At 44.7% G+C, this 22,500-nt stretch overlaps 1 protein-coding gene across 1 annotated transcript in view; it reads right to left on the bottom strand.

The window, feature by feature from the left end:
• The window catches only part of LOC123752907 (metabotropic glutamate receptor 4), a 91,826-nt gene that overhangs the window by 20,005 nt on the left and 49,321 nt on the right, over positions 1-22,500 (bottom strand). The window contains exon 2 of the mRNA XM_069326701.1: positions 9,771-9,925. Coding sequence (XP_069182802.1) covers positions 9,771-9,925 — 155 coding nt within the window. The remainder of the gene's footprint in view (positions 1-9,770; positions 9,926-22,500) is intronic.

Raw genomic sequence — 22,500 nt, forward strand, 5'->3', positions numbered from 1 at the left:
ACACACACACACCCACACACACACACACACACACACTAAGAGGCGGCCTGATACTTACCTAAAAATCCACTATTTTCATGGCCCTTCCCGCGCCAGAATAATTCAAGGAGTGACTCAAGAAAATAGTTGATTCTGCCCCCGACCGCACATGAGATCACAGACCCTATAGACGCTCTCTTCCTCACAGAAACAACATACACGCAACACTGCACTGTTCAAGATCAACACTAGAGGCCTCTACACCCACCCCCCACAACCAATAGGGACGTTGACCCTTAGAGTTCAACGACAATCATGTTTACTGAACTTCGGACAATCCGAAGTTTGTCGAATTATTCCTAACATAAATTTTTTAAAATTTATATTCGAACAAAAGCGTCATTAATGAACATTGTAAAATTACAAAAACATAACGAAAACAAATACAAAAAATAATGACCAAACTATGTATATTTTCTACAAATCAAACGATAATAAAAAGAAATATAATCGCACTTTTTAGTCAATAAAAATAACCGTTAAATACTCATAACAATTACTTTTCTTTTTTATTTAGTGTTTTTTACTTTGATTTCGACGAAAATAAAACTAAAATTATACAAAAGCCTGAACGTAATAACGTGAAAATGAGCGAATTAATCGGGGAATCCACTTGCGGATGTTAAACGATTATATTGTATAGATAAATTAAAAATAATTCTTAACGTGAAACAATTACATAAGACGAACCATACCAAAAAAAAAAAAGGAAAAAATCAAATTCGCCAAAATGTACAAAATTCTAGAACATAGTTCATGAAATATTAGCAATAATTTGCAATATTCCAGACACGATTTTGCAATATGGCAACACTGCGGAAGCAAAAACTCCCATTTTCTATTCAACACGAACCAACGCTCAGTAACAAGGAAATTCAACCCTTTACACCTAATTACAAACGACACTCCTTGTTCTAATTACCCTCCAAGTGCCTTGTTGAGGCTTGAAACAACACAATGGCACTTCAATTGGCAGTGACAGCCAGAGTGAATATTTGACGTGACCTGAATACGGAGCCGTCACAAATAATTTAGAGGGGTGACTTAGTTATTCAGGTGAGCCATAGTGTTATGTCGCAGCCCGGGCTCTCTGTCTGTTGTACCCTGTTGGATAGCTCTGTTGTGTCCTGTTGGATAGCTCTGTTGTGTCCTGTTGGATAGCTCTGTTGTGTCCTGTTGGATAGCTCTGTTGTGTCCTGTTGGATAGTCTCACTGTTGTGTCCTGTTGGATAGCTCTGTTGTGTCCTGTTGGATAGCTCTGTTGTGTCCTGTTGGATAGCTCTATTGTGTCCTGTTGGATATCTCTCTGTTGTGTCCTGTTGGATAGCTCTGTTGTGTCCTGTTGGATATCTCTCTGTTGTGTCCTGTTGGATAGCTCTGTTGTGTCCTGTTGGATAGCTCTGTTGTGTCCTGTTGGATAGCTCTGTTGTGTCCTGTTGGATAGCTCTGTTGTGTCCTGTTGGATAGCTCTGTTGTGTCCTGTTGGATAGCTCTGTTGTGTCCTGTTGGATAGCTCTGTTGTGTCCTGTTGGATAGCTCTATTGTGTCCTGTTGGATATCTCTCTCTGTTGTGACCTGTTGGATAGCTCTGTTGTGTCCTGTTGGATAGCTCTGTTGTGTCCTGTTGGATAGCTCTGTTGTGTCCTGTTGGATAGCTCTGTTGTGTCCTGTTGGATAGCTCTGTTGTGTCCTGTTGGATAGCTCTGTTGTGTCCTGTTGGATAGTCTCACTGTTGTGTCCTGTTGGATAGCTCTGTTGTGTCCTGTTGGATATCTCTCTCTGTTGTGTCCTGTTGGATAGCTCTGTTGTGTCCTGTTGGATAGCTCTCTCTGTTGTGTCCTGTTGGATAGCTCTGTTGTGTCCTGTTGGATAGCTCTGTTGTGTCCTGTTGGATAGCTCTATTGTGTCCTGTTGGATATCTCTCTCTGTTGTGTCCTGTTGGATAGCTCTGTTGTGTCCTGTTGGATAGCTCTGTTGTGTCCTGTTGGATAGCTCTGTTGTGTCCTGTTGGATAGCTCTGTTGTGTCCTGTTGGATAGCTCTATTGTGTCCTGTTGGATATCTCTGTTGTGTCCTGTTGGATAGCTCTGTTGTGTCCTGTTGGATAGCTCTGTTGTGTCCTGTTGGATATCTCTCTGTTGTGTTCTGTTGGATAGCTCTGTTGTGTCCTGTTGGATAGCTCTGTTGTGTCCTGTTGGATAGCTCTGTTGTGTCCAGTTGGATAGCTCTGTTGTGTCCTGTTGGATAGCTCTGTTGTGTCCTGTTGGATAGCTCTATTGTGTTCTGTTGGATAGCTCTGTTGTGTCCTGTTGGATAGCTCTGTTGTGTCCTGTTGGATAGCTCTGTTGTGTCCTGTTGGATAGCTCTGTTGTGTTCTGTTGGATATCTCTCTCTTGTGCCTCCGTGGATAAATAATTTAATTAATAATTTATTATGAAATAAATAATTTCAAGAAACAATTTGCAACATACGTCAGACTACACCTAGAGTATGCAGCTGGGATTGTGCCTCACATAAGCCTCCACTCCGAGGGTTAACGGGAGGACTGCCTGAGTGAAAACATGCTAAACAGGAGACTAACGGATCGATCAACAGTCCGTTTTATCCATTAGTCCGTTAAAAATATAACGGGTTTTGCTAACCCCAGAAACGTTCGAACCTACCCTAACCTAACCTACCGAGGCCTGTGCATAGAAAACGTTAATACTACGGTGCTCTAAGGTTTATTAATACGTTACATTTGTTACGGATTTAAGTGACGAGTGGAGTACCGCAAGGGTCATCACTGGGTCCCGTTTTCTTTCTCGGTTATGTTAATGATCTGACCACTGAATTGGCCAGTTATGCCACCCCACAACAGCTGCCTGAGTACCGGGGGTGCCTAGTTACTGCTAGGTGAACAGCGGCATCAGGTGTAAGAGGTTCCTTCCTCCCCCAAACAAGCCAATTTAAAGATGCCAGTAGTTTAGGCCAATGATAGACGTTAATGTTGTACAGCAAGTAAGGCGTGGCCCAAGAGCTTGATCTTACAGGTACAAAGTCACAATCTATAAACAATCTCTCCCAAGGAGACAATTTACCCACTAATGACCCAATTACCTTTCTTGGGGAAACTTCGTGCTTACCTTTCAGTTTCCCATTTTCTAAATCCATTTTCCCTTCGCTTATCCTGCGAGGGGTTCCTAAACCATTTTATTTTTCAATCTCTTGCCTCAAGCGGAAGAAAGGTTCATATTTGATAGGGAATTAGACCCAGAAATGAATATTTTTTTTTTCCGTCTCTGTGTTTATACATTGTGTATGTATTCGTCTAATTGTGGCCGCGGGGATTAAGCTCTTGGGCCCGCCTCTCGGTCCTTTAGCAACAATTATCTTGTGTCTAATTGGCTCTTTTGGGTACTTGGTTACAATGTGTTAACTAGGGGCCAGATTCACGCAAGCACTTACGCAAGCACTTACGAACCTGTCCATCTTTACTCAATCTTTGGCGGCTTTGTTTACAATTATTAAACAGTTAATGAGCTCCGAAGCACCAGGAGGCTGTTTATAACAATAACAACAGTTGATTGGCAAGTTTTCATGCTTGTAAACTGTTTAATAAACGTAACCAAAGCCGTCAAAGATTGAGGAAAGATGTACAGGTTCGTAAGTGCTTGCGTAACTGCTTCGTGAATCTTGCCCCCAGGATCGTAAGTGCTTGCGTAACGGCTTCGTGAATCTGGCCCCAGGTTCGTAAGTGCTTACGTAACGACTTCGTGAATCTGGCCCCCAGGATCGTAAGTGCTTGCGCAACGGCTTCGTGAATCTGGCCCCAGGTTCGTAAGTGCTTGCGTAACTGCTTCGTGAATCTGACCCCTGTTCAACACGCATAGTTGTTCCACGTACTTCATGCCTCTCGGCTCTGGCGTTAGTCTAGTGGCATGACTGAAATTTCGTCAACTTCCTTTCGTCATTAATGAGATAAGGACGACATGCTGGTGCTGCATACTCCAGAACTGGTCTGACGTATGTTGTCTAGAAGGTGGTACACTTTGTTTGGATTTCCAATCACGTGACATGTTTGGGATGCCGTAAGGACAGATCTTGTCTGGGACAGGAAGCCTGTACGTAGGCCTAGCCACGTCCCCTATAGACCACCCACTGCCCCGCCCCCTACACAAGATGCCGCCCACAACAGTTGGCTAACTCCCGGGGTAACTATTTACTGTTGGGTGAACAGGGGCATGAGGTGTAAGGAAACGTGCCCTCCCCTTATCTTGAGGTTATTTTGAGATGATTTCGGGGCTTTAGTGTCCCCGCGGCCCGGTCCTCGACCAGGCCTCCACCCCCAGGAAGCAGCCCGTGACAGCTGACTAACACCCAGGTACCTATTTTACTGCTAGGTAACAGGGACATAGGGTGAAAGAAACTCTGCCCATTGTTTCTTGCCGGCGCCTGGAATCGAACCCAGGACCACAGGATCACAAGGCCAGTGAGCTGTCCGCTCGGCCGACCGGCTCCTGTTGTGTTTATGCTGTGTGTCGAAGCTGGCCTTTATGTCCCTTAAGCGGAGACGGGTCCAAGAGCTCAACCTCAGGAGCCTATCCTTGTCATCCTTCTCAATTTCTTGCAGTATCTTGTACGTCGTGATCATATCCTCTATGTTACTCGTATCCTCTTGGGCTGTGAGATCAACACTTCCTTAACATATTCTCTTCACGAGGTATAGCTCCATTGCCGGTGCTGCATATTGCGGCATTGGTCTCACATACGTGGCGCAGATTGCCTTGAAGGAGTCCTCATTCAGGTGCCTAAACCAAGCTCTTATGGCTGCCAGCATCCTACTCGAGGAGGGAACCCGGGACCATAGGTTGTGATCATGTAGACCACTGTGCTACAGGATGCAGCGTGGAGGAAGGCAAGTTGTATACTGAGTTTCGGCGCCCACAGTTGTGTGGATCACGCGGTGATGGGGGGGGGGGGGTAGTTAGTGAACAGTTGATTGACAGTTGAGAGGCGGGCCGAAAGAGCAGAGCTCAACCCCCGCAAACACAACTAGGTGAATACACACACACACACACACACACACACACACATGTCTCCTGAAGCCCACATAAAGAGAATAACGTCTGCGGCATATGCGAGGCTGGCTAACATCAGAACGGCGTTCAGGAACCTGTGTAAGGAATTATTCAGAATCTTGTACACCACATATGTAAGACTAATCCTGGAGTATGCGGCCCCAGCATGGAGCCCGTACCTTGTCAAGCACAAGACGAAGCTGGAAAAAGTCCAAAGGTATGCTACTAGACTAGTCCCAGAACTAAGAGGCATGAGTTATGAGGAAAGGCTGCGGGAAATGCACCTCACGACACTGGAAGACAGAAGAGTAAGGGGGGACATGATCACAACCTACAAAATCCTCAGGGGAATCGACCGGGTAAACAAGGATGAACTTTTCAACACTGGTGGGACGCGAACAAGGGGACACAGGTGGAAGCTGAGTACCCAAATGAGCCACAGAGACGTTAGAAAGAACTTTTTCAGTGTCAGAGTAGTTAGCAAATGGAATGCATTAGGAAGTGATGTGGTGGAGGCTGACTCCATTCACAGTTTCAAATGTAGATATGATAGAGCCCAATAGGCTCAGGAATCTGTACACCAGTTGATTGACGGTTGAGAGGCGGGACCAAAGAGCCAGAGCTCAACCCCCGCAAGCACAATTAGGTGAGTACAATTAGGTGAGTACACACACACACACACACACACACACACACACACACACACACACACTCCCAACATTCCATTAGAGTTAATTAAGAGAAGACAAGAGAGGTGAAATGCTATAACACTGAAAAATAACACATAATTATTTTCTCTCCCTCTCTCCTCCCTTCCTTCCCCTTCTCTCTCTCTCTCTCTCTCTCTCTCTCTCTCTCTCTCTCTCTCTCTCTCTCTCTCTCTCTCTCTCTCTCTCTCTCTCTCTCTCTCTCTCTCTCTCTCTCATTTTTATAGAGGATCAGCATAGGCATGAACTTGAGTAATGAGATATTTCAGATATTGAAATAGACATTCCACAGCAGAGGGCCAAGCACTCTGCCCTGAGGAACTCTGCCACCAGTTGAGTGACTCTGGGACTCTGCTCCATTGAGGACTACTCTTAGAGTCCGTTCTTGAAGGTGGGCTTGTATTAGCTCACAGATAGAGCCACAGACGCCTCGTGCTTGATGCCTCACTAGTACTCTAGAGTGACAGAGCCGACCACAGGCTCCTGCTGTGTCTAGAGCACCAACACAACTCATCTTGCACTCATCTTCTAGTGACTGATGACACTTAATGCAGAGATATAGCAAGAGATCAGCCATAGTGCAGATCAGCCATAGTGCAGATCAGCCATAGTGCAGATCAGCCATAGTGCAGATCAGCCATAGTGCAGATCAGCCATAGTGCAGATCAGACTTCGCCTGATTGCTAGTTGCAAGGGTCCCATTCCTCCCAGTTTAGAGGCGGGATTGTGTCCTCAGATGACTATCCCTGCCTATCCTTCAGCCAGGGACCGCCAGTCCTTGGATAGGTCCAGTATCCGAGGGTTCACGTCCCTCTGGAACAAGGCGTTTCAATCACTTGCTTCAAGGTCTGGACGGAGGACTGGCCAGTTCCCTCTGTACCAAAATTAGGTAGTTTGAGTGTATTATTCTATCGTTCAGTCGGGATAGCCAGTGTGGTAATGACAGTCTGGTCATTTGAGGAAGCAACACATCCCAGAGATCTGCAGTGAACTGTGCTTGTAGGGAGGACAGTTACGACAGGATCGAGAGACGAGGCTCTACGTGCACATTGGAATTGTGTTCCATTAGCAGGGAGTCTAGGATGAAATGATAGAATTATTAAGAGTCCGGGATTTATGGAAAAATTTCGAAGAAAAAGGAATTTCAAGATGAAGAGGGATGCCTACATCTATAGGCTGAGATGGTACTGACTTAGTAAAGATGCAGCTTCCGTTATCTTGTCTGTCTGTCTCTGTCTGTCTGTCTCTCTGTCCCTCTCTCTCTCTCTCTCTGTCTCTCTCTCTCTCTCAGAGCATCCCCCATATATTACCAGCAGTCTCAGCAAAGTTCACAGGAGTCCAGTTATTTAGAACTGCTTCCTGTACAGCATCCACCTCTCTCTCTCTCTCTCTCTCTCTCTCTCTCTCTCTCTCTCTCTCTCTCTCTCTCTCTCTCTCTCTCTCTCTCTCTCTCTCTCTCTCTCCCTCTCTCTCTCTCTCTCTCTCTCTCTCTCTCTCTCTCTCTCTCTCTCTCTCTCTCTCTCTCTCTCTCTCTCTCTCTCTCTCTCTCTCTCCCTCTCTCTCTCCCTCTCTCTCACCATCGTGTGTATAAGGTGTTAGTTCCAAGTTTGCACTGATTAAATTATTTAATTCCCCTTTTCCTCTTGTCATTGTTCCGTTTCTCCCCTTCTTCTCTTCCATCACATTTCCTTCTCTGTTATTTGGTCATTATTCTTGTTTTCTTTGCATTGTTCTCTATTTCATTTAACTAATTCAATCATATTTTAACGATTTATATTTCCAGGAAAAGGAGAGAGAGAGAGAGAGAGAGAGAGAGAGAGAGAGAGAGAGAGAGAGAGAGAGAGAGAGAGAGAGAGAGAGAGAGAGAGAGAGAGGAGAGAGAGAGAGAGAGAGAGAGAGAGAGAGAGAGAGAGAGAGAGAGAGAGAGAGAGAGAGGGAGAGAGAGAGAGAGAGAGAGAGAGAGAGAGAGAGAGAGAGAGAGAGAGAGAGAGAGAGATTAAGCTTTCGTATACAAAGAGAATTTTCGAGAATAATAAATTCCTGTCTTATCGTGTTAAATAGTTTTTTGTCTTTCCAGAAAATTATATAAATTCAAAGGCCTAATAACACTTTGTTATATATATATATATATATATATATATATATATATATATATATATATATATATATATATATATATATATTTGGTTGCCATAGTAACGCAGGTTGGGTCACAACTGTAAAAATTTGTATAAATCACTGTCAAATTATCTAAATCTAAATCTAGATTATAGAGCGTATAATTACAGTGACTACAGCTGTATGCTCTCATTATGACTCAAATAATGTACTGTAATTTCATGCACTAATTCAGTTATTAATAATGATATGAATCAGGTCTTTTATTTTGAATCTGAGTATTTTGAATCTGAGTATTTTGAATCTGAGTATTTTGAATCTGAGTATTTTGAATCTGAGTATTTTGAATCTGAGTATTTTGAATCTGAGTATTTTGAATCTGAGTATTTTGAATCTGAGTATTTTGAATCTGAGTATTTTGAATCTAAGTATTTTGAATCTGAGTATTTTGAATCTAAGTATTTTGAATCTGAGTATTTTGAATCTGAGTATTTTGAATCTGAGTATTTTGAATCTGAGTATTTTGAATCTAAGTATTTTGAATCTGAGTATTTTGAATCTAAGTATTTTGAATCTGAGTATTTTGAATCTGAGTATTTTGAATCTGAGTATTTTGAATCTGAGTATTTTGAATCTAAGTATTTTGAATCTGAGTATTTTGAATCTAAGTATTTTGAATCTGAGTATTTTGAATCTGAGTATTTTGAATCTGAGTATTTTGAATCTGAGTATTTTGAATCTGAGTATTTTGAATCTGAGTATTTTGAATCTGAGTATTTTGAATCTGAGTATTTTGAATCTGAGTATTTTGAATCTGAGTATTTTGAATCTAAGTATTTTGAATCTGAGTATTTTGAATCTAAGTATTTTGAATCTGAGTATTTTGAATCTGAGTATTTTGAATCTGAGTATTTTGAATCTGAGTATTTTGAATCTGAGTATTTTGAATCTGAAAACAGTTCTCAGATTAATAGAGGATACAGTATATAGATACTGTATCATTTTACTGTATTTAGATTTAGATTTAGATGCAATTTTTTCAGTGATTTACACAAAATTTCACAGTTGTAAGTTTAAGCCAACATGTGTTTCCATAGAGAAAATTTTGGACCTTAAAACTCCTCCATATTCAAATTTAATCCAAGTCTGAGTGTATTCCTTATAGTGGGCATTATTGGCTTGGTCGGTAACGAGACATACCTCGTGCTTTGCAGGTCCGAGTTCGAGTCTCTAATGACCCAAGTGAGTGAAATATTTGAGCTGTAATATTAAAAGTTATGACAAGTGTTTTAATAACAAGTATTTGTATAGTTAGAGTAATTATATGCTTGTTATATTAATAATATGTGGTAGTTTGGGTCAACAACTGCTTCAAGAAGGAAGGTCAAAGGTCAATTACTGACTTAACCAAACAAGAGAGTTGTGTTGAACTTGAACCATGACCTTGTGTTACATAAATATCATTGACCTCTTATTGGGTCCTGTCGAACCTTATCCACAACGCTTTATCACCTGTATATCATTGACCTTTGACCTGACTAACAAGGATAGGAATATCCATAACCAGTAACTCTAAATCAACATGACCTTTAACCTACCTTTAACCTATTAAAGCTTCAATGACCTCTAACCTGTCACTGGACATAACAGCTCTGACCAGCAATGACCTTTGAGCTGACCTCTAACCTGTCATTAGGATATAACAGCCCTGACCAGCAATGACCTTTGAGCTGACCTCTAACCTATCATTAGGATATAACAGCCCTGACCAGCAATGACCTTTGAGCTGACCTCTAACCTATCATTAGGATATAACAGCTGTGACCTTGAATGACCTTTGAGCTAACCTGCGGGATCTTGAAGAGCCTGAGGAGGTTAGCGACCTGGATAGAGGTCACGGAGGAAGCCGCGCCCACCACACCGGATATGACCTTGTTTCTGACCTCGGGAGACGAACCATCCCGACACTTGTACTCTCCATCGTCGATATTGCTGATGGAACCTGAGGAGAAAACCAGCGTTAGTGCGTCTTAAAGGTCAGGTCAAAGGTCACGAGGAATATATTACGGAAGAGGAAGATGCACTGCCTTGGGCTCGAACCTGCGGCCAAGAGATATAGCCGTTTTTTTTTACTCTGTTATTTTTAGGTATTTGGTGATATTTTAGGGATTGTGGATGATTGTAATGACCGCTCAAGGGTTTGACCCTAGACGGCCTGGGGTCATTACCTTGGCGCTCAGGCGCTGTAACGACTGGTGGGGTGACCCTGGATGCCTCAGTTCGATTCCTTGAGGGTTTATTGGCGCTTAAAGTTATAAAACTGACTTGGGGATCATTCAAACTTTGCGCGCACGCGCACACACATACACACACCTTCCCTACCCTTCACCACCTTCCCTACCCTTCACCACCTTCCCTACCCTTCGCCACCTACCCTACCCTTCACCACCTTCCCTACCCTTCGCCACCTACCCTACCCTTCACCACCTTCCCTACCCTTCACCACCTTCCCTACCCTTCGCCACCTACCCTACCCTTCACCACCTTCCCTACCCTTCACCACCTTCCCTACCCTTCACCACCTTCCCTACCCTTCACCACCTTCCCTACCCTTCACTACCTTCCCTACCCTTCACCGCCTTCCCTACCCTTCACCACCTTCCCTACCCTTCACCACCTTCCCTACCCTTCACCACCTTCCCTACCCTCCACCACCTACCCTACCCTTCCCTACCCTCCACCACCTTCCCTACCCTCCACCACCTTCCCTACCCTTCACCACCTTCCCTACCCTTCACCACCTTCCCTACCCTTCACCACCTTCCCTACCCTTCACCACCTTCCCTACCCTTCACCACCTACCCTACCCTTCACCACCTTCCCTACCCTTCACCACCTTCCCTACCCTTCACCACCTCCCCTACCCTTCACCACCTACCCTACCCTTCCCTACCCTCCACCACCTACCCTACCCTTCACCACCTCCCCTACCCTTCACCACCTTCCCTACCCTTCACCACCTTCCCTACCCTTCACCACCTACCCTACCCTCCACCACCTACCCTACCCTTCACCACCTCCCCTACCCTTCACCACCTTCCCTACCCTCCACCACCTACCCTACCCTTCACCACCTTCCCTACCCTTCACCACCTTCCCTACCCTTCACCACCTTCCCTACCCTTCACCACCTTCCCTACCCTTCACCACCTTCCCTACCCTTCACCACCTCCCCTACCCTTCACCACCTACCCTACCCTACACCACCTTCCCTACCCTTCACCACCTTCCCAACCCTTCACCACCTTCCCTACCCTTCACCACCTACCCTACCCTTCACCACCTTCCCTACCCTTCACCACCTTCCTTACCCTTTACCACCTACCCTACCCTTCACCACCTTCCCTACCCTTCACCACCTTCCCTACCCTTCACCACCTACCCTACCCTTCCCTACCCTCCACCACCTACCCTACCCTTCACCACCTCCTCTACCCTTCACCACCTTCCCTACCCTTCACCACCTACCCTACCCTTCACCACCTCCCCTACCCTTCACCACCTTCCCTACCCTTCACCACCTTCCCTACCCTTCACCACCTTCCCTACCCTTCCCACTAAATACTATCCCCGCATCTAAACATCTATTTTCGGTTTGCTGGCCTGTCTCTTTCCCCTGTCAGTCTGTGCAATTGATTCTGTCTATCTCTGTCTCACACTGAACGTTAAAGACCTCAATATTTCCTCGGCGAAGCAAAGAGGCAGAAAGAATTTCATATTACTGCAAGGATTAAAACTATATCTCTCTCAGGAAGACGTATGCCCTTGGACGAGAGGCGACCTTCTGTACGGTAAGGCGGAGCTGGGGGACAGGAGCTGGAGCCTGTTGTGGGGTGGGGAGCATGTGTGTGTGTGTGTGTGTGTGTGTGTGTGTGTGTGTGTGTGTGTGTGTGTGTGTGTGTGTGTGTGTGTGTGTGTGTGTGTGTGTGTGTGTGTGTGTGTGTGTGTGTGTGTGTGTGTGTGTGTGTATTCACCTAGTTGTGCTTGCGGGGGTTGAGTTCTGCTCTTTCGGCCCGCCTCTCAACTGTCAATCAACTGTTACTAACTACTTTTTTTTTCCACACGCACACCAGGAAGCAGCCCGTGACAGCTGACTAACTCCCAGGTACCTATTTACTGCTAGGTAACAGGGGCACTTAGGGTGAAAGACACTTTGCCCATTTGTTTGTGCCTGGTGCGGGAATCGAACCCGCGCCACAGAATTACGAGTCCTGCGCGCTATCCACTAGGCTACCAGGCGCCTTATATGTACTCACCTAGTTGTGTTTGCAACTAGGTGAATACATATAAGGCCTATCCACCAGGGGGCCTGGTAGCCTGGTGGATAGCGCGCAGGACTCGTAATTATATCCCTGGAAACACAAACCGTAACTGTCTCTATTATCCGCTTGTTCCATCTTGTAATAAAGTTGTTACATCTTGGCTTAACGTGTTTTTGACGTATTAGAACGTTGTTACAACTTAATATATTGGTTGTTATAACTGGTTAGGAGGTTTTAAAACTTGGTCGAACGTTGTACCAACGTCGTAGTTTCGGTGTGTGTTTGGCGGGATGCCCCTTATATATATGTGTGTGTGTGTGTGTGTGTGTGTGTGTGTGTGTGTGTGTGTGTGTGTGTGTGTGTGTGTGTGTGTGTGTGTGTGTGTGTGTGTATGCGCGCGTGTGTGTATGCGCGCGTGTGTGTGTGCGCGCGTGTGTGTATGCGCGCGTGTGTGTATGCGCGCGTGTGTGTATGCGCGCGTGTGTGTATGCGCGCGTGTGTGTATGCGCGCGTGTGTGTATGCGCGCGTGTGTGTATGCGCGCGCGTGTGTGTGCGTGTCTTTCTCATTCCAAGACCTTGTAAGCAAACATTCCAGGGAATCAAACCATAATTCACTGGATATCTTCATCAACACGAACCGTAATTCCAGAACTGAAATAAACCAACACCCGAAAAAAAATCCAAAATAACCATTAAAACTGCATCTCCAGAAGCCCCAACTGTCACAAAGTCGACATTTGGGAAGATAAACGTCCACCACTCCTCATCTTTCTTTCCAGGACGGGGGGAGGATCTGGATTTAAGGTTCGCGAAGAAAGGTATCGGCGAATCCGCATCGATCCGACGACTGGAAAACGGCCCCGGCTTGTTGCTGGATTTCCAAAAGTCGCCCCTCTCTTTCCAGGAGTTTCCTGGACTGTTGGCCCAATCTAGGACGTCCAGGAGGAAGGGAAAGGCCTCCCGGTCTGGAAGATTATGGCGTGGCTGTACGTTAGAACTTCAGGCGCCTGTCGCGCACAGGAAAAAGGTTTCCAGGACTTGAAGGTAATGGCTTTAGGTAAAGGAGTTACGGAAACAGTTAGTCGGATCTAAGAGTTCCAGGCCGGCTATCTGGCCGACAAGGACCGGCTGGAAAGGTAATGGAGTTTCAGGTCCCTGAGGAATATTGTGCTCTGGGGATCTGGAATGTAAAGTTCCAGTTAACATTTGGTGCGTCCAGATGTGCCCAGATCGGAGCTGGAAACTGGAAGGTAAGAAAGAGTTCGAATCCCTTGTTTGGAGGTAAACCCGGCCCTTCAAGAGCTCCCCCCCTCCCATCGCTGAGTATACAGGAAGTTTACTTTTCATATGAACAATGTTCAGGACTAAAGTATACTTGCTGCTTGGGCACTAAGATAATTTGATGGTCTTAATAACCCTCCAGAGGTTGATAGGTCTTAATAACTCTCCAGAGGTTGGTAGGTCTTAATAACCCTCCAGAGGTTGATAGGTCTTAATAACTCTCCAGAGGTTGGTAGGTCTTAATAACCCTCCAGAGGTTGATAGGTCTTAATAACCCTCCAGAGGTTGGTAGGTCTTAATAACCCTCCAGAGGTTGATAGGTTTTAATAACCCTCCAGAGGTTGATAGGTCTTAATAACCCTCCAGAGGTTGATAGGTCTTAATAACCCTCCAGAGGTTGATAGGTCTTAATAACCCTTCAGAGGTTGATAGGTCTTAATAACCCTTCAGAGGTTGATAGGTCTTAATAACCCTCCAGAGGTTGATAGACCTTAATAACCCTCCAGAGGCTGATAGACCTTAATAACCCTCCACAGGTTGATAGGCCTTAATAACCCTTCAGAGGTTGATAGGTCTTAATAACCCTCCAGAGGTTGATAGGTCTTAATAACTCTCCAGAGGTTGGTAGGTCTTAATAACCCTCCAGAGGTTGATAGGTCTTAATAACTCTCCAGAGGTTGGTAGGTCTTAATAACCCTCCAGAGGTTGATAGGTCTTAATAACCCTCCAGAGGTTGATAGGTCTTAATAACCCTCCAGAGGTTGATAGGTCTTAATAACCCTCCAGAGGTTGATAGGTCTTAATAACCCTCCAGAGGTTGATAGGTCTTAATAACCCTTCAGAGGTTGATAGGTCTTAATAACCCTCCAGAGGTTGATAGACCTTAATAACCCTCCAGAGGCTGATAGGCCTTAATAACCCTCCACAGGTTGATAGGCCTTAATAACCCTTCAGAGGTTGATAGGTCTTAATAACCCTCCAGAGGTTGATAGGTCTTAATAACCCTCCAGAGGTTGATAAGTCTTAATAACTCTCCAGAGGTTGGTAGGTCTTAATAACCCTCCAGAGGTTGATAGGTCTTAATAACCCTCTAGAGGTTGATAAGTCTTAATAACCCTCCAGAGGTTGATAGGTTTTAATAACCCTCCAGAGGTTGATAGGCCTTAATAAGCCTCCAGCGATTGATAGGTCTTAATAACCCTCCAGAGGTTGATAGGTCTTAATAACCCTCCAGAGGTTGATAGGTCTTAATAACCCTCCAGAGGTTGATAGGCCTTAATAACCCTCCAGAGGTTGATAGGCCTTAATAACCCTCCGGAGGTTGATAGGCCTTTATAACCCTCCAGAGGTTGATAGACCTTAATAACCCTCCAGAGGTTGATAGACCTTAATAACCCTCCAGAGGTTGATAGACCTTAATAACCCTCCAGAGGTTGATAGACCTTAATAACCCTCCAGAGGTTGGTAGGCCTTAATAACCCTCCAGAAGTTGATAGGCCTTAATAACCCTCCAGAGGCTGATAGGTCTTAATAACCCTCCAGAGGCTGATAGACCTTAATAACCCTCCAGAGGCTGATAGACCTTAATAACCCTCCAGAGGTTGATAGGCCTTAATAACCCTCCAGAGGCTGATAGGTCTTAATAACCCTTCAGAGATTGATAGGCCTTAATAACCCTCCAGAGATTGATAGGTCTTAATAACCCTCCAGAGGTTGATAGACCTTAATAACCCTAAAGAGGTTGATAGACCTTAATAACCCTCCAGAGGTTGATAGACCTTAATAACCCTCCAGAGGTTGATAGACCTTAATAACCCTCCAGAGGCTGATAGGCCTTAATAACCCTCCAGAGGCTGATAGGCCTTAATAACCCTCCAGAGGTTTATAGACCTTAATAACCCTCCAGAGGCTAATAGACCTTAATAACCCTCCACAGGCTGATAGACCTTAATAACCCTCCAGAGGTTGATAGACCTTAATAACCCTCCAGAGGTTGATAGGCCTTAATAACCCTCCAGAAGTTGGTAGGCCTTAATAACCCTCTAGAGGCTGATAGACTTTAAGTCCAACGCCAAACACACCAGTTTACTGACATCAATTAAGACCTTGAGACATCTTTAACAATTACAGGACATTAACAAGTGAAAGTTTAATATCTTAGTATAAACTGGTTTAACTACCCAATCCGGAAGAGTGCCTGTTCTTTACCTGTTGACGATTTCGAGAGGCCTTCCCTGGTGATTGTCTGATCTATGGCTACAATCACTACGCATTTGAAAACCCCCACAATCAATATATATATATATATATATATATATATATATATATATATATATATATATATATATATATATATATATAACTGAAAACTCACACCCCAGAAGTGACTCGAACCCATACTCCCAGAAGCAACGCAACTGGTATGTACAAGACGCCTTAATCCACTTGACCATCACGACCGGACAAAATGAGGTGATAGCCGAGGCTATATGAACCACCCCACCGCCGGCACTCGGATAGTTATCTTGGGCATAGCATTTTACCAAATCACCTCATTCTTTGGGGCACACGTGAGGAACACAAATGCGAACAAGCCTGAATGGTCCCCAGGACATATGCAACTGAAAACTCACACCCCAGAAGTGACTCGAACCCATACTCCCAGAAGCAACGCAACTGGTATGTACAAGACGCCTTAATCCACTTGACCATCACGACCGGACAAAATGAGGTGATAGCCGAGGCTATATGAACCACCCCACCGCCGGCACTCGGATAGTTATCTTGGGCATAGCATTTTACCAAATCACCTCATTCTTTGGGGCACACGTGAGGAACACAAATGCGAACAAGCCTGAATGGTCCCCAGGACATATGCAACTGAAAACTCAACTACAGTCCGGTCGTGATGGTCAAGTGGATTAAGGCGTCTTGTACATACCAGTTGCGTTGCTTCTGGGAGTATGGGTTCGAGTCACTTCTGGGGTGTGAGTTTTCAGTTGCATATGTCCTGGGGACCATTCAGGCTTGTTCGCATTTGTGTTCCTCACGTGTGCCCCAAAGAATGAGGTGATTTGGTAAAATGCTATGCCCAAGATAACTATCCGAGTGCCGGCGGTGGGGTGGTTCATATAGCCTCGGCTATCACCTCATTTTGTCCGGTCGTGATGGTCAAGTGGATTAAGGCGTCTTGTACATACCAGTTGCGTTGCTTCTGGGAGTATGGGTTCGAGTCACTTCTGGGGTGTGAGTTTTCAGTTGCATATGTCCTGGGGACCATTCAGGCTTGTTCGCATTTGTGTTCCTCACGTGTGCCCCAAAGAATGAGGTGATTTGGTAAAATGCTATGCCCAAGATAACTATCCGAGTGCCGGCGGTGGGGTGGTTCATATAGCCTCGGCTATCACCTCATTTTGTCCGGTCGTGATGGTCAAGTGGATTAAGGCGTCTTGTACATACCAGTTGCGTTGCTTCTGGGAGTATGGGTTCGAGTCACTTCTGGGGTGTGAGTTTTCAGTTGCATATGTCCTGGGGACCATTCAGGCTTGTTCGCATTTGTGTTCCTCACGTGTGCCCCAAAGAATGAGGTGATTTGGTAAAATGCTATGCCCAAGATAACTATCCGAGTGCCGGCGGTGGGGTGGTTCATATAGCCTCGGCTATCACCTCATTTTGTCCGGTCGTGATGGTCAAGTGGATTAAGGCGTCTTGTACATACCAGTTGCGTTGCTTCTGGGAGTATGGGTTCGAGTCACTTCTGGGGTGTGAGTTTTCAGTTGCATATGTCCTGGGGACCATTCAGGCTTGTTCGCATTTGTGTTCCTCACGTGTGCCCCAAAGAATGAGGTGATTTGGTAAAATGCTATGCCCAAGATAACTATCCGAGTGCCGGCGGTGGGGTGGTTCATATAGCCTCGGCTATCACCTCATTTTGTCCGGTCGTGATGGTCAAGTGGATTAAGGCGTCTTGTACATACCAGTTGCGTTGCTTCTGGGTGTATGGGTTCGAGTCACTTCTGGGGTGTGAGTTTTCAGTTGCATATGTCCTGGGGACCATTCAGGCTTGTTCGCATATATATATATATATATACATATATACATTTGTTTTTTAAAAAAACAAATGACTTGAAGGTTGTGTTAGGTCTTGTACGCTTCTTATAGCCATGATTGCCTAGAAACTTCTTGAGAGAAATTACACCTCCCTGCGAGAGTAGAATTTTCCATGAAAAGGTGATTCTAAATGCGGAGAAAAAAAAGTTTGTCATTCCAAGATATTCCTTAAAGTGGTCTCCAGAAATACTTGTAAGATATGAATACTTTGAGCTCCTTTGAGAGAGAGAGAGAGGGTCGTTAATCCCTGTGATTACTGGTCAAATGGTCTGGAATTGATGGTTTCAATGACCATGTTCTCTTAATTATCTCCCATGTCTCTTGAAAATAAGAACTGAAAATAACACGACATAACACTGATTTCAACCTGATATGATCATATTATATATATATATATATATATATATATATATATATATATATATATATATATATATATATATATGATCGCAAACGTTAACGTATATTCAAATTAGAGAGAGAGAGAGAGAGAGAGAGAGAGAGAGAGAGAGAGAGAGAGAGAGAGAGAGAGAGAGAGAGAGAGAGAGAGAGAGAGAGAGAGGGAGAGAGAGAGAGAGAGAGAGAGAGAGAGAGAGAGAGGGAGAGAGAGAGAGAGAGAGAGAGAGAGAGAGAGAGAGAGAGAGAGAGAGAGAGAGAGAGAGAGAGAGAGAGAGAGAGAGAGAGAGAGAGAGAGAGAGAGAGAGAGACAGAGAGAGACAGAGAGAGAGAGAGAGAGAGAGAGAGAGAGAGAGAGAGACAGAGAGAGAGAGAGAGAGAGAGAGAGAGAGAGAGAGAGAGAGAGAGAGAGAGAGAGAGAGAGAGAGAGAGAGAGAGAGAGAGAGAGAGAACATACCATGTTAATATGGTTATGCACTTAAGGTTTAAGTCTCACGCAATATCCAGAGCGAAAACGACCTTACTGTCAATATGAGAGCGGGGGCAAGAGAGTGCTAACCCCGACCCTGGGTTACCATTAAGTGGAAGCTCCTGTGATACACAGTGCCAAATGTGAGCCTTAATGTACTCCGGGGCGCGGGGGCAAGAGTGTGCTACCTTACCGCGTCAGTAAAGACGAATATCAAGTAATATTCCACGCTATGAGAGGCGGAGCGAGATAGTGCTAACCCTCGAACTTCATAAAGGTAGATTTTGAATGAATTTCAATTGAACGGAGAATTAGACCAATAAGATGCTAACCCACTGGTGTATTAAGGTTGATTTTTGTGCTATTTGATGCTGAGGAAGAGAGCAATAACATGCTAATCAACGGTGCTCGTAGGGGCGAATTTCGTGGGATATTACCATCGGTGAACAAACATCCGTGAGATGGAGGAAGAAAACGCTAACCCACTCTGACCTTAAGGTCTACATAGAGAGAGAGAGAGGAGGACAAGAGGATGCCAACCCTCGCAGACAGACAAGGTCGATATTCCTGAGGTATGAAGGGCCGGACTCGAACCCATCCCCGAGACGAGACAGGGCGAGACAGGGCCCCAACAAGGGGCCTGGTAGCCTGGTGGATAGCGCGCAGGACTCGTAATTCTGTGGCGCGGGTTCGATTCCCGCACGAGGCAGAAACAAATGGGTAAAGTTTCTTTCACCCTGAATGCCCCTGTTACCAAGCAGTAAATAGGTACCTGGGAGTTAGTCAGCTGTCACGGGCTGCTTCCTGGGGGTGGAGGCCTGGTCGAGGACCGGGCCGCAGGGACACTAAAAAGCCCCGAAATCATCTCAAGATAACCTCAAGATAACACTGAACAGGACGGTAAGGACCATTCTTGTGTCAGGGTCTATACCCTGATGACCCTTACTGACCCACAGGGCGGCCCGGGGCAATATGGTGCTATGTGTTGGTCTTGGGGGGGGGGGGAGGAGTGAGAGGGGAGGGAAGTGAGAGGTGAGGGAAGTGAGAGGTGAGGGAAGTGAGAGGTGAGGGAAGTGAGAGGTGAGGGAAGTGAGAGGTGAGGGAAGTGAGAGGTGAGGGAAGTGAGAGGTGAGGGAAGTGAGAGGTGAGGGAAGTGAGAGGTGAGGGAAGTGAGAGGTGAGGGAAGTGAGAGGTGAGGGAAGTGAGAGGTGAGGGAAGTGAGAGGTGAGGGAAGTGAGAGGTGAGGAACAATGTAACAGACAGTAGAGATACAGGAAGACGGTAGAAGACAGTGCTAACACACACACACAGAGATCACACTAACGTCATGTTCGCAGGTTCGAATCCTCGTCACGGCCCTTGTGGATTTGTTCATTAAGACAGTGCTAAGCCACCAAACTGATACAAGTTAAGGTCGACAATCTCCCTCCCCTCCCCTAGCTCGTGTGTCTCAAGTCAAGAAGGTCATATTGACACCCCCTTAGATATTATAACCCTTATGCCCCCTCGACTTAAGAGCTAACAAGTGAACAATATATACCCCGTCAATAAAGTGCTATTGTAAAGACCAGATTACCATAAGGACGGAAGATCTCGCTAATTGAACATCAAACACGCCCTTGTCGGCCCAGTGGATATATGTCAGATCAAAAGGCTTCGTATCTCAATGCCAAAATATGAATTATTTTCACATTGGTTATCTTGAGATGATTTCGGGGCTTTAGTGTCCCCGCGGCCCGGTCCTCGACCAGGCCTCCACCCCCAGGAAGCAGCCCGTGACAGCTGACTAACACCCAGGTACCTATTTACTGCTAGGTAACAGGGGCATAGGGTGAAAGAAACTCTGCCCATTGTTTCTCGCCGGCGCCCGGGATCGAACCCGGGACCACAGGATCACAGTCCAGCGTGCTGTCCGCTCGGCCGACCCAAGGTTTTAGGTGATTAAAGTCTTTTTTTTAAAAAGCCTGACGAACAAAAGTGATAAAAAAAGACTTAATTTTTTTTTATTTCCTCTCAAAAGAGATTTATTTCAAAGGTTTTGGGAATTGTTGAAAAATAATGAATTCTTGGGAGATGTCTGCAAATGGCCTCGTTTAGGAAGACACAACAAGTCACATTTATTATATCCTAAATGGTTTAGTGAACAATCAGTCGGGTTAAGCATCGTTGGGTCAGGCCAGTAACTGGACGGGTGACCGCGTGGACATCCTGGCTATGGGACCCCCGGCTACTGCGCATGCTCCCCCGCGTGGACATCCTGGCTATGGGACCCCCGGCTACTGCGCATGCTCCCCCGCGTGGACATCCTGGCTATGGGGACCCCCGGCTACTGCGCATGCTCCCCTTCTTTTCTTTACAAAATCCTCCATGCAAGAGGGACATACATACCAATGACCCCCATTAGAGAGTAAACATCTTAGGTAAATACATTGATAGTCATGTAGGTATACATATATACATTGTAGGTACACATATATACATTGTAGGTACACATATATACATTGTAGGTACACATATACACATTGTAGATACACATATATACATTGTAGGTACACATATACACATTGTAGATACACATATATACATTGTAGGTACACATATACACATTGTAGGTACACATATACACATTGTAGGTACACATATATACATTGTAGGTACACATATACACATTGTAGGTACACATATATACATTGTAGGTACACATATACACATTGTAGGTACACATATATACATTGTAGGTACACATATACACATTGTAGGTACACATATACACATTGTAGGTACACATATATACATTGTAGGTACACATATACACATTGATACATTGCATGACAGCCATGGTGGGTAGTATATATATATATATATATATATATATATATATATATATATATATATATATATATATATATATATATATATATATATATATATTTTATTAAATATGACCGAAAAAGTAAGATTAATAATTCTAACACGAATTTTCTCAATCTTTCGTACATTATGCTTCACTGTTGGAGGTAAATCAAAAATCACTTCTCCAAAATTCATTTTTATTTCTAGTCTGACGCGACACGGGCGCGTTTCGTAAAACTTATTACATTTTCAAAGACTTCACAAATACACAACTGATTAGAACCTTGCGTTTCCCTGATTTTATATCTACATTTGAGTGAGGTGGGAAGGGTGATGTGGCATTACATTTGAGTAAGGTGGGAAGGATGATGTGGCATTAGAGGATATTAATAGGGTATTAAAAGTATCAACACAAGACAGAACACGAAACAATGGATATTGAATAGAAGTGTTTGTAGAAAGCCTATTGGTCCATATTTCTTGATGCTTCTATATTGGAGCGGAGTCTTGAGGTGGGTAGAATATAGTTGTGCAATAATTGGCTGTTGATTGCTGGTGTTGACTTCTTGATGTGTAGTGCCTCGCAAACGTCGAGCCGCCTGCTATCGCTGTATCTATCGATGATTTCTGTGTTGTTTACTAGGATTTCTCTGGCGATGGTTTGGTTATGGGAAGAGATTATATGTTCCTTAATGGAGCCCTGTTGTTTATGCATCGTTAAACGCCTAGAAAGAGATGTTGTTGTCTTGCCTATATACTGGGTTTTTTGGAGCTTACAGTCCCCAAGTGGGCATTTGAAGGCATAGACGACGTTAGTCTCTTTTAAAGCGTTCTGTTTCGTGTCTGGAGAGTTTCTCATGAGTAGGCTGGCCGTTTTTCTGGTTAACCAGAAAAAGTTTTCTGGTTTTCTGGTTAACCAGAAAAACGGCCAGCCTACTCATGAGAAACTCTCCAGACACGAAACAGAACGCTTTAAAAGAGACTAACGTCGTCTATGCCTTCAAATGCCCACTTGGGGACTGTAAGCTCCAAAAAACCCAGTATATAGGCAAGACAACAACATCTCTTTCTAGGCGTTTAACGATGCATAAACAACAGGGCTCCATTAAGGAACATATAATCTCTTCCCATAACCAAACCATCGC

This window comes from Procambarus clarkii, chromosome 18 (assembly GCF_040958095.1).
Source record: "Procambarus clarkii isolate CNS0578487 chromosome 18, FALCON_Pclarkii_2.0, whole genome shotgun sequence".
Taxonomy (NCBI): Eukaryota; Metazoa; Arthropoda; class Malacostraca; order Decapoda; family Cambaridae; genus Procambarus; species Procambarus clarkii.